At 43.8% G+C, this 12,822-nt stretch overlaps 1 protein-coding gene across 1 annotated transcript in view; it reads right to left on the minus strand.

Annotated features, from left to right (window-relative positions):
* The window catches only part of MECOM (MDS1 and EVI1 complex locus), a 401,603-nt gene that overhangs the window by 234,679 nt on the left and 154,102 nt on the right, over positions 1-12,822 (minus strand). Inside the window, exon 2 of the mRNA XM_014938837.1 lies at positions 350-699. Within this exon, the coding sequence (XP_014794323.1) occupies positions 350-699 (350 nt within the window). The remainder of the gene's footprint in view (positions 1-349; positions 700-12,822) is intronic.

The following is a 12,822-nucleotide window of genomic DNA, read 5'->3' on the forward strand; positions in this document are numbered from 1 at the left end:
TCCTTTGCCCACAGACATACCCCAGGACCGCACAAGAGCAAATTAAAAATGGTACAGAAGTGCTCCAACATTGCAACTTCTGCCTTTCCTTCCTTAAAAGAGGCATCACCTGCCAATATCCGCTCAGATTTCATGCACAAAAAGCAACAATAATTCCTCCCTCTTTTCTTTTCTCTTTTTTAATTTACACTTTTTTCTATCCAGAAAGCCCCGAAAGGCCATGAAGCAGTCTCAGCGCACAAAAATAACCCCTGGCTGCTGCAGGAGAGGACTCAAATTCTGCAAATATTTCTGTGTTTATAGACACACAAGAGAGTTCAACAGAGCGAAAGAATGTAAAGTGCCTTACCTCCCAACCGTAACTGGGATCTTTAAGGTGTGGCCGCTGCTCTCCTACAAAAGGGCCAAACTTCTCCCCTGCTTCAATCTTCCTTTTGGTCCATATCCCTAATCCTGCTCCAGGTACGTTGGATTCTCGGAGCTCAAACTCTGAAGGAATGGGAATGTCATCGGGAATGTATATGGGAGCCTTGTAAGGAGAGCTCTCCTTTGGCGTGAAAGCTTCGTTGGAGGTTGCTGGAGAAGACGGCTCTTGAACGCTGACGGATGTTGGACACTGGACGTTTGCAGCCTCTCCATCAGCTTCTGGCACTTCCTCCAAAGGAAGTTCAGGAAAGCTTTCATACAAACATTCATCACCTGGAAAATAAAGCCAAACAGTAGGATTTGAAATATTCTGACAGATTTTTGCATATGAAACCCTTTCAGCCTGCACGTGAAATGGAGAGGACAGTTTGGTAGGCGGGTAGCACCTTCATCAATCACTAGTCCTGCAGCAGAGCCTCACCCTGGAAGGAGCTGAGCCTTTTCCCTATCGTAGGCCTGGGGGTACACAGTGTTTCCTAATATTCCTGACATCAAAAGTGGTTTACATCACGGAACACAAGCGAGGGAATTACATACAGATGTATAAGCAGGCACACCCTATTGTCCAATCTGGGCCGGATATAGCGCTTTGCATCGCATACTCTTTGAAATTACAATTGAAAGCCAGCATTATACGTTACAACTGAAATCTAAGTGAAGTGAAAAGCAGGAAAGCTTTACTGGTCTTTCAGAGAGACAGATTGAACCTAAAGTAGCCAAAATTAAGTTTGATGGCCTCCAATTAGTCTTTGGAGGAAAGGATCCAGCCTACCACACAACTCTTGGCAAGAACTTCAGCTGATGTAAATCAGTGTCTTACCATTGACCTCCAAGAAATGCAACAGTCTAAAGTAAGTTCAGGATCCAAGCAGCACCTTATAGAGAACATGAACCTTCTCCTCTTACAGTTGCAAAAAAAAAAAAAAAAACCTGGGTCAGTAAGTGAAGTGAAAAGCAGGAAAGCTTTACTGGTCTTTCAGAGAGACAGATTGAACCTAAAGTAGCCAAAATTAAGTTTGATGGCCTCCAATTAGTCTTTGGAGGAAAGGATCCAGCCTACCACACAACTCTTGGCAAGAACTTCAGCTGATGTAAATCAGTGTCTTACCATTGACCTCCAAGAAATGCAACAGTCTAAAGTAAGTTCAGGATCCAAGCAGCACCTTATAGAGAACATGAACCTTCTCCTCTTACAGTTGCAAAAAAAAAAAAAAAAACCTGGGTCAGATCCAAAACACATTAAAAAAAACCCCAACCTTCATTTCTGGGGCTCCGCCAGCAAACAAAAAGGGGGGGGGGGGAAGAAAAAAATAAAACTCACTATTTTTGACAGCTGAAAATGTAAGGCTGACTGTAAATTCCTTTTAGTTAAAAAACTCTGACTTCAGCAGAGGCTTGAGCTGCACCAGCAATACAGTACTCAGCCCAATAATCCATGCAAAAGGAGCAAAAAGACAAACTAACCAAAAAACTTCTTAATTCTTTACATTCATTTAACTTTATTAATGTTACCATACTTTTCCTACACACTGCAACTCATTCCACTTAATTCTAACCTAAATAAGTGGCAAAAATGCTGTTCCCCAAGGAATGAAGCTGAGAGATTGGGTATTTAATATCAGAGTATGAGAACATTTGCATAATATGGTTGGCCCAGAAATTAAAGTGTTACGCAGGGCTTGGCGTTCAGAACGACTCCGTTTCAGTGAAGAAACAGGAAACTTTAAAATGTTCTTTCAATTTCTTGCTCATTTAAGAAACTATCCATGGTAGATTAGCACCGTATGCCTTTTCCACTGGAAACTGGTCATAGCCCATTATCTCTCACATCTTTGTTACATATTATCTCACAGTTTTATATCTGTACTTTCATGCTTCTGGTCCTGCCTAAGACAAACACTGGGACATAACAAATCATTTGAATAGATTGCTCCCATCACATGACTGGCAAACTGGATTCTTCATCTGTGAGCAATTTATTCACAGCCATGAACTGTTTTTCTTTCTTTTATGTGGCACTGGCTATGACCTCATACATGTCACAAGAAAGTTCAGCTACCCATTCCCTCGGCCTCTGGTCTGGCAGGCTCTCCCCACACTTTAACGATTGAACCCAATATTGATTAGTTTGTCACTTTTCTAATACCTGTCGCTATGAGAAGTAGAAAAATCTTGACTGACTCTACAGGGTTAGCTGAGAAGGACACACAGAGGGATTTTCCATCGCTTGTGCTTCAGAAATCCTGCCTGTGATAGCTCAGTGGGGCTGAGTTCAGCAAAGATTGTGTCCCTGCCCATGGCAGAGGGGTTGGAACTAGATGATCCTTGAGGTCCCTTCCAACCCTAACCATTCTATGATTCTAAGAGCCCATAAAAGTGCTGGCATGTAGTACCATGCCCATACTTTCCTGTCCACAGCAAAACTCAACCTGGACTCCAGGGGATAGGAAAGAAGACATGGAAAAGGTGGAGACACAGCTCCACCTGGATGTCACCCTTCATTTCACCCTGCACTGAAAGGACCACGTTAGAAGCCATTTCTGCTGCACCCTGGCATTGCTGCTGTCCCCAAACATGGCTTTGCTCCAGTGCAGGGGGACAGGCAAGAGAGGTTGGTCCACACCTCCTGAGCATCCCCCAGACTCTGCTGCTGCATCCACCCAGGGCAGGCTCGTCCCCATTCAGATGTCTTGCCCCAGCTGTTTAGATTGCAGCCCTGCCTAAAAGACTTCAGCTGGTTTTGAAACAGGAAAAAAAAAAAAAAAAACCACCCAAAACCTAACCCATGTATACACATGGGGTGCAGGAAGAGAAATCACACAAGGAAAGTGATCTGGATGATGATAAGCACATGGCTCACTGGAAGGGTTCTTTAAAAAACTTCAGGCATCTAAATCCTATGGATTTACCATGACAGCTGGGTGATTGACACTCAAACTCCTTAAAAAGCCCATCTCACATGCTTGCTGCTGTGGTCCCCATCCCACGAAGCACTGCTCCATAAAACCAAGGCTCTCCCCGTGCCCCACAGCCACGCTACACTCTTCTCCAAACAACAAAGCAGCTCAGCCAAATTGTTTAATTCACAGAGAGCAATGACCTGCTCTGTGCCTTTTCCCCAAAGGGCCACCTTCCTCAGCCCCACTCCCCAGCAGCACCAGCCCACCAGCACAAGCAGAGCCTTAAATACCAAGCAAGCACAGCTTTGCAGATGTTTCTTCTCCCCCCGGGACAGTCCAGTTTGATTTCTCTCTTGCAGACTCAAAAAGCCTCGGTTATACTTATCTCAGTCCTTCTGGCTAAACTCATTTTTAGCCATATAGGGTCAAACCTGCAGCTGATAAATTGGCCTCTGGAAGGCTGGCAGGGAGACAAGTCCATTTGCTGGGTCTATTGTGCCTCCTTTGATTTCCAGCAGCCACACCCAATGTCGTCGTTAAACACGGGCTTTCAGTTTGAAAGCTCTGGAAAATATAATACGCCTATATGCCCCAAAGCCCTAACAGTGTGGGTAAAACAGATTACTGAAATATTATTCTGCCTGAAATAGCCACGGATTCTAGCAAAAATATATTTTAAAACCTCAAAATAAACACGAAGTTGAATTACGACTGACCAAGAGACAGGAAGGCCATTAAGACATATTTGTGAAATTAATGATAGAAGGAGCTATATTAAAATCAACTTTCATGAACCAGGATCTGGTCTTCATTTTCAAAGGGTGTGGGACTATTCCCTTTAAATTTAAAATTTACACCCACATGGATCAGAGGGACTTCTGGCAAAACCATGGGATATTGACTGATAGAAAATCTTCGCACGGTTAGAATTAGACCCAGGGACAGTGCTCTTCAGCATCATTTTCCCCATGAGCTGCAAATCATTCACACAGATAGCATTGCAGTTTTGAAATTCAAGATGGCTTCTTTAAAGTCCAGTAATTATCCCCGCTAGAAATGGGATGACATAAAATCAAGGCCCCTGATAAGGGAACAGATGAGATTAGGTAATGTGGAAGCTTAGATATTTAGCCTCCATAAAATTCTTCACCACTATTTTACAATAAAAACATGAGCAAGCTTCAAAGGAAACCCAGGGGGAAAGGTTAATTGCTACTAAAAGACCAGGGTGGACACCTGCGTTTGCACTTTTGACACAACCCTGCATGCCAGCAGGAAAGAGTCCACGTGGCTGTGTGCTGGGGATGTGCCTGATGAGGAGGGGAGAGCGACGTGCCAAAGCTACCTCTGTAACTCCGGGGGCCTGGGGTCATTTCGAGACCAAGAGGGCTTCTGTGCAGGACTGGGAGGAGGAGAGGACTTCCTTCCATTTGGATGTTTCTTAGCAGTTCAGCGCACTCTTCCTCTCCAAGAGCAATTAGGTGGGAGGCACTAACGACTGAGGGAGGCAGAGGTTGCTGAATGCAGCCCAAACCGCGTTCCACTGGCTGCAAGTGCTAGTGAGGCCAAGGCGTGTTGTTTTCAGAAGCACCCTGGGCCACAGAGTCAACGAAATTGTGCCTTTCTGCAGCTGAAATGGCACACAGAGACATCTCACATGGAGGGGATGTGCCAGCATCTCAGGGCGTTCTTCAGTTCAACATTCACACAAAGTTCTCCACCAGCCTGCATCCACATCTCCAGACCCAAAGCCACCCCTAACAGAAACGTACCCATTCTCCCTTTCTTCAGGCAGTTTGTGCCTGAGGATATATACTCCCCCAGTGACTGACTGATAAACACTCTAGCACATAAATCCCGTTCTCTGCACTTGCAGTCATGCATGTGGACATCCGTGACTTGATCATAAGCTGGATGGCTGATAACTCTGGATGAAAGAGATAGGCTGGAAGCAAAAGCATCTAGAGAGCCTACTTCAGAATTGTTTCTAATGCCATCACCTTCTGAGCAGGATAAAGAACTGAGATAAATGGGGAAGTGGCTCTTTGCAATGAGAAGATACACACAGGTTCATGCCTGCTTGACTTCTCAAAGGTGAGAAAGGTGACCATTAGACCCAAAGACAAGACATCAGAAAGACATTGCTTGGTTTGACAGGAGAAGTCTATTGTGTGTCAGGAGCTTTGAGCTCCACTAGCTCTGTTGACCGTGCTTGATATGAGCTTTTGGCAAGGATGTGATAACGAAGGCTTTGAGGGAACATAGCAGGACCGGGTGATCCTGCGTTAAGGCGAGGGTGGACCTCAATGTACCACAAAGCCCTGAATCGGATCCTTAAAAGAGCCCAGAGAGCATTTATATTTGTTTGACCTCGCATTTCTGTTCAGCGCTGAGGAAATCAGCACGGAGTATTTGCAGGGATATCTGAAAAGGAGACAGGCATTTCCTGTTGCATACAAATGGGACACCTTTATCTGAATTTCTGTTTGAACAAGTATTAAAGAAAAAAAAAAATCTGTTACAGGCAGGGACTGATTGATTACAAAATACATCCACATCAGTCTACAACACAGGAGGTCAGGAAAGGCAGAAAATTAAGAGAAGAAAACCCATTAGCTTCAAAAGGAGCAAATAGCCAGTGGTGAAGTAAAATGGGAGCCACCTGACAGTCCCACACCAGGTAGTCACGGCTCGGAGGGAGTCACTATAACGTCCTCTAGAGGAGAAGCAGAGAAGGATCCTTGGTTTTAGAAACGCGCAGAGATTGGGTTACTATCTCCAGGCTCAGACGGGACTCCAGCCAAGAGCTACATTTACTCTACTTGAACATTTTATCAGTTAACGTACCTGAAACTGGTTTGTGCCGCTCCCTATTCACAGAACTGTTCTGTGGAGCTGGACCTAATGACAATTATTTATTATTATTTGTCCTGTAACACAGCCTGGGGGCCCCAGGCGGGACCCCATTGTGAAAAGCATCAGACAGAGCTAATCAAATGAGATAAGATTCTAAACAGAATAGAGCTATTAATTCCCAGTTAGGTAAAAAAATCATAAAACTAACAGGGGAGAGAAAAACTGGTTTGCACTTAGAAAGTTTGGTTGTACAACACAAGAGATTACAAGCAAGAGTAGAGATAAACACGGCGCTTGAAGCAGTTTTGAATCATTGCTTCACTTACCAGGGGAAAATACTTTCACAAAATATTCCTGCATCTGAGGGGTAATGTTTTTGTATCATATTACTTGATCCTAACACAAATATGGGAAACCAAACCTGTCCTGAACACACTCAAAAAGGTCCAACTCTGAAAAACACACTGACAGACCACGCAACAAGAGCAAGGGGGACCAAAGGACCCGTGTGTTGGCCCTGAAGGCCAAACTGATTTCTCTTACACAACTGTTAAATCCAAAGTAATTCCTTTAGACTTCCACCAAGGAATAAATAAGATCAGTGTCTGTCCTGGAGTTAGCCAAAGTCACTGGAATTTTTTCAGGCTGATGCTAATGTAAGGAAATGAGAGGGAAATGTGGTGCCCAGATTTCAGCTCTCCCTGCGTGCTGCTGAGGCTGGGGATTGCAGAGGGCAAAGCCTCCCCGCACCGAGCAAACCCTTCTGCGGCGCCGGCAGAAGAGGGAGTTGTAGGAAAAGCTGCGCAGACAAAGGCAGGCGAAAAAGGCACCCTGAGCACAGCACGCTTTGGGGCTGAAACACAAAAATCACCAACTTTTCACCATGCTGTACTGTTGGCTGTGAAAAGGGAGCTCGGTGTGGGTCACCCCTAGAGCACCCCATGCGAAGGGCTCAGCGCTGCCGGTAGCTTGTGTCTGTGCCTCATTTCAAGACGCACAACACTACCAGAGGTGCGGATAATTTACAAGACAAATGAAAAAGCTCCCCTCCATAGGAAGCAGCTTTGGCTTCTTAAATTATTGTGCCTGCAGAAAGAAATAGCCCTGAAACAAGAGGCTCACACTGGGAGCAGAAGTGAGCTCCTGAGGGTAGGGTGGGCACCAAGCATCGAGCGTCTGGGAGAAACCTGTCTGCAGGCAAGCAAGAAGCAAAGTTACACACACTTTAGAGCATCAAGGCCTTTGAGACAGGATGATTTCAGCATTGCCAAGTGTTGGTACTAGACCAGCAAAGCCATAATATAGTAACTGCACAGGGACCTGCCCGTGGGCTCTGGCAATTCTCACTATCAGCCCCTACAATAACTAGTAGCGTTTGGTGCTCTGTCTAGTGTCATTCATGTCTAATTGAGTAACACAGTCAAAAGCATCTGATGTGGACCAGACGCTGGCTTTTAATTAGGGTCCAGCACTGAGAGACTACGGGTCAAATTCTACTTTCATTTGCACGGGAGCCACTCTCCTTGATGTCAGGGGAAGTTGCACCTGCATAACTGAAAAGCAAAATTTGGCTGCCTGTGTTCCTGTGCACTTTCCATATAAATTACTGTATTACATGCAGCAACAAAGAATTATAAATGTTGGCTGGCACGCACTGAATTTATTTACAAGTTAAGTCTAATTTTATTTATAGTTCCAGTACAATCATCTCTGGTAGAAATATTTATGTTATCTGTACTTCTGGTCTGTTAAGAGTCTACTGCAATCATAAACACCGCTGAAAAATTATTCGCAGTTAGCAGGGTTTAAACTACCCATTATATCACTAGCTAGTGCCAATAAACTTTGGTGCTGGTTGATAAAGTTTCCTCAATGGAATAAATATATATTTGACTTTCAAAATCTTTTCTGGGTTACACAGAGCAGGGGGTAAGAGAAGAGGGAAATGCCAGCTGTAGGGTTTGATAAACTGAGGGCCAGATTTGCTGCTAGCAAAGTGCTGGTAGAGATCCACCGCCGGCTGGGAGGCAGCCCAAAGGAAGCTGAAACTCTTAACTAATGGCTTTAATTTGTACCTTAGTAAAATGTTTCAGCCATGCAGAGCTGCAGCAGCTAACATACACTCACTAACATCCTTAGTGACTCTCTGCATGGAGTAGACCCAAGGGAAAAAAAATAATCTGCCTCGAAATTTTGAGCCCTGAGTACTGGTCACTGCTGGGGGAGGAAAATGGGTTAGAAGAACCAGCTTTTGTTCATTGTTTGATTGCCATAATGGTAAACATGACATATATTCTCACACTGACATGGCACAAGAAGCCAACCTGCTTCGGAGAAAACTCAGGACAGGAAGGTTAAGTATGATTTTGAGAGATCAGCCACTTACATATAGAAATACTAACCGGGAACAAAATTTAACTAAGTCTCTATCAGGTGGAGTAAGATAGAAAGGGTAATGCACTTTAACAGTCCCTGACACGCTGAAAAACTATTGCTGCAAAAGAACATTTTAAAATCAAAACAATTACTCAAACCTACAGCATTATAATCAAGGCAAATGAAACTTTATCTTGATGTAATAAATCAGTGTAACTGAACTTCTTTTTACTCATTAGCAGACCTTTACTGTTTTAAACTGAGATGTGTCACAAAGTAGCACTGGAAATCACATGCCTCTTTCTAACAGAAAGCAGTAATAAAAGATGACTATTCTACCAAATTATAATGAAGACAGATAACAGAGTGAATTATAAAACAAAGGTTATAGATAGAGACTGAGCCTTGTAGAGGTAATGACTTTTAATTGGATTGAGTTTATCATATTTTCAGAGGTACAGCACAACCAGAAGAAAGGATTAGAATTATTTCCACATTTCATTATTTGGCATAATGAGAAAACAGAGGGAGGTCCACATCCCTGATGTGTTTGGTAAGCCACAGGAGACGTTGAACATGTCAGTATCTGGTAGAGTACGGTCCCGAGACACAAATGCCTTCGCTCCCTTAGAATGCAGCAAAGTGTAATCACTTGGGAGGGGGGAAGGGGGAGAAAAAAAAATAAAAGAAAAAAAGCCAGGTCATGAAGTTCTGTTCCAAAAGTGCACCACGAATAAAAAGGAATTTAACCCCTTCCTGCCAGAAGCCACTTCAACACCAGCCTACAAACAGCCATACATCTGCTTTGGGAAGCTGAACAATTCTCACTCTAAGCACTAAAAGGTCAAAAAAAAAAAAAAAAAAACGAACTGGTGAAGGCTCAGTCACTCCATCCCTTCTCTCTCCTGTCTGTGTAGTCACACCAACACAGCAATAAAGCCCTGGGGAAACCATTGGGGAGGGGACCTGCCCTGCCTGAATCCCAGCAGGATGCCCTGCCTGTACGGGACATGGTAATTTTACAGGACATGGACCGGTGGGGAGGAGGCAACTGGGGATGAAAAAGCAAGAGCCCAGGGATTAAATCCCAGCAGGATGCCCTGCCTGTGCTCCACCTGGGGAGAGTACGGGACATGGACCAGTGGGGAGGAAGCAAGTGGGGATGAAAAAGCAAGAGCCCAGGGATTATCAGAGAAGGTCCAATGGACACGGCAGGGTATCGATGATGTACCCATTCACATGCTCTCCCCAAGTATTTCAGGGAGGGCTGGAGTTTCATGGTGCTGCCTCTGGAAACCTGAGCTGCCATAGGGCAGAGACAGAAGATTTTGTACCAGCAGTGAGACAGCTTTTTAATTATGCAATTACAGAAAGAGAGCCTTAATTATATTTGAGTGACACTGTGATACACTGTAGTTAAGTCCTTGAAATGCTAACAGAAGTACTCATAACAAATATACTAATCAGGAAAAGTATCAAATAATTAATCCTACAATACTGTCCACTTCAAAAACTCAAGGTCTGGCAAGACTGGTTTCCAGCATTTGTTTCCGAGGAGATACAAGGCCACAATTTTTCCTGCAAGTGACTTCTCAGCAGCATGTGCTGTAGTTATATCTCCACAAGGTCACCCAGTAACAAGCGGGACGTACTTAGCTGATTGGAAAATCATGAATCTTAAGAGCAACTATAATTCATATCCTATGCAAGGGTGTATTCTGCGACATTCTCCAAGACATCAGTATGTTTATATCCAACCCGCTTAGATGAGTAAAGTAATCGTATTTTTTACAAAAAAAAACTCTTTGGGAGAATTTTATTTGATCATATGGAAGAACACTTTTACTCCTGTATGTCAGCATTTTTTGGGTGGGATTACTTCAAGACACAGACAACAATTTGTCCCTATTTGTCTCCATGAAAACTAGGTCCTTGGCTGGCACTCAGAGCTTTGCCAAAGCCTTCTCATCAGTATCTTACTCAACACAACATAAAAGATTTCAGAGTGCAAGAATCTTTTTTTTTTTTTTTAATTTTACCAACAAGAAAGCATTCTGATCTGATCTACCTACGTTATCTCCACCAATCCCACTTACCCTTTGCTCCAGACACTGCCTGTCTGGCTTGTTCTGACAAACCAAATTCCACCTGTCCCAGCTGTACTTTCTAAATTATCCCTTATTAATTTTTAATATCAACAAAATATTTATGATCAATAAAATATATTTGTGTTTCCCGGCACATTTCAGAAGGCGGGGCTGTCCCAGCAAACTTGGGATTTATGGGGTGTCTTGAAGTCATTGGGACTTTTGCCAGTGACTTTAATGAAATGATAATTTCAGTGGTGATGCAGGTAAGGTTTGTCAGTGAAACTGATAGAATTTACTGCAGGCATCCAAGCACAGCCAGGAAAAAGCTACTTGCTACCCTACAGCAAGTCCCAGAGCCTATAGCAGTATGATTTTAAACAAGGACAGAGGCAAAAGAAAACGACACCCGTTAAGTACACTTACAGTTCTCCATTGCCTTTCTAAGACAGTTTATTTTTTCTAGGAAAGTGTAGCAGACATGAAAGCGTGATGAGCTACAACGATTTGTAGCAATTATTTTCCTTGGCCTTTGCGTAAGAGAATGGAGGGAAGCGCTAGGATTTTGGCAACCAAACCACCCAAACGAGGATCCGTCACTTCCATCACCACGGTGCTTGGGGCACTCCTTCAGCCCGGCTGAAGGATGCTGTGCTGCCCCAGCTCCCTCCCCGGGCCCTGGCTGCATCCTCTGCTATGGGAAGGTGTTTGAAAAACAGAGATTACCTTTTCCCCCCCTGAAAACCCTTCATTTTCTCCCCACTCCCCATTTCTTTCTCTTCCCGCTTTTTCTCAGAACAGCTTCATTTTCTTTTCCATGTTGTTACCAAAAAAAAAAAAAAAAAAAAAAAAATTCAGAGAAGTTAAAAAAAAATCCAAACCCCAAATATTACAGCTTTGAGAGTTTTGCTGAGCAGTCAGGAGACTTGTTTTAAAAGGAAAAGTGTTTGCAGAAATTAGGCAAATCCAGGATGTTGTCACCTCTTTGCTATAAAATTGTTCCTCCTGCAATTTAGAAACTTCTCCGGGAGTGTTTGTCTGGCTGTATTTTCACCCAGCACGTCTCTGAGGGTAAGCTCTCTGTGGGTTGACTGCTTTGAGGTTTTCAACACTATCTGAGAGTTTTCCACTCTTGCCTCTCTCCCCTGCTGCTGCTCCACAGCCAACACCGGGAGGTGCCTGCTCCCTCTTCAACAAGTATTTGCAACCTCAGCCAAAAAATACCCTTCACTTGGACACGGAGTAACACCTCACTCCAATCACCCCCTTTTCCTCTTGCTTTGGAGGAAAAATTGGTTTCATTCATCTGTATTGCCATTCTCACAGGGAAAGCCTTGCCCCTGCAGCCCCTGGGGACCAGGAGCCCCACTGCCAATGATGCCCCTGTCCCATGTGTTTGGAGACCTCCACAAAAGCCACAGCTTCATGGACAGAGATATTACAGACACAGAAACCACTGGGGAGTTTCCGACCAGCAGAAACCAGAGCTTTTTCAAGACTAGCTAGTTAAAAAAATACCAAGAAGATATTTCAGCACACACAGGACTAAAAGGAAAGACCTCTGGGCTCTCATCTCCCTGGTCTATCAAACCTTGGAACCTTTGCTTATACTGGGAACGAGGAGCTCTGACACTGCACACACTCAGTTGCTTTCGCAAAAAATATCCAGTAACAAATTCTCCCATTCCCCCCAGAGTTTCCCATTTCTTCCACGGGATCATATTGTCTCATTTGCCTCAGATGAGCCCCATGGCGAATAGCTCATCTCTCCCCAGTGCTTTGAAAATGCAAAGCAGGACAGTATGGAAATGCTAAGTGTTCTCCTAGCACCAGTAGCCTGTTGTAAGGCGGGAGGAGTGACAGTCCTTATTCTGATCACATCCCCCCTCCAAAATCAACAGTGACACCAGTGTGAAACCAGAACGAGCCCCCTGCTGTGAAACAGTTAACATCAGTTAGATCTATTTTGACTTTAAAAAAAAAAAAAAGAAAAAAAGAAAGAAAGAAAGAAAAAGAGTAGGACTACAGTTTATTTTACATGGCTTCCTGGTCAAAGCCTCAAATGTTTTGTAGATATTTATTGATATATATTAACTGTAAAGAAAGTTAACTGCTAATGTAATTTATTCCACCCTTTGTTCCATACACCTTGTATCGCTTTCTATGAAGCTGTTGAT

The sequence above is a fragment of the Calidris pugnax genome, unplaced genomic scaffold (genome assembly GCF_001431845.1).
Source record: "Calidris pugnax isolate Ruff unplaced genomic scaffold, ASM143184v1 scaffold52, whole genome shotgun sequence".
In the NCBI taxonomy this organism is placed as follows: domain Eukaryota; kingdom Metazoa; phylum Chordata; class Aves; order Charadriiformes; family Scolopacidae; genus Calidris; species Calidris pugnax.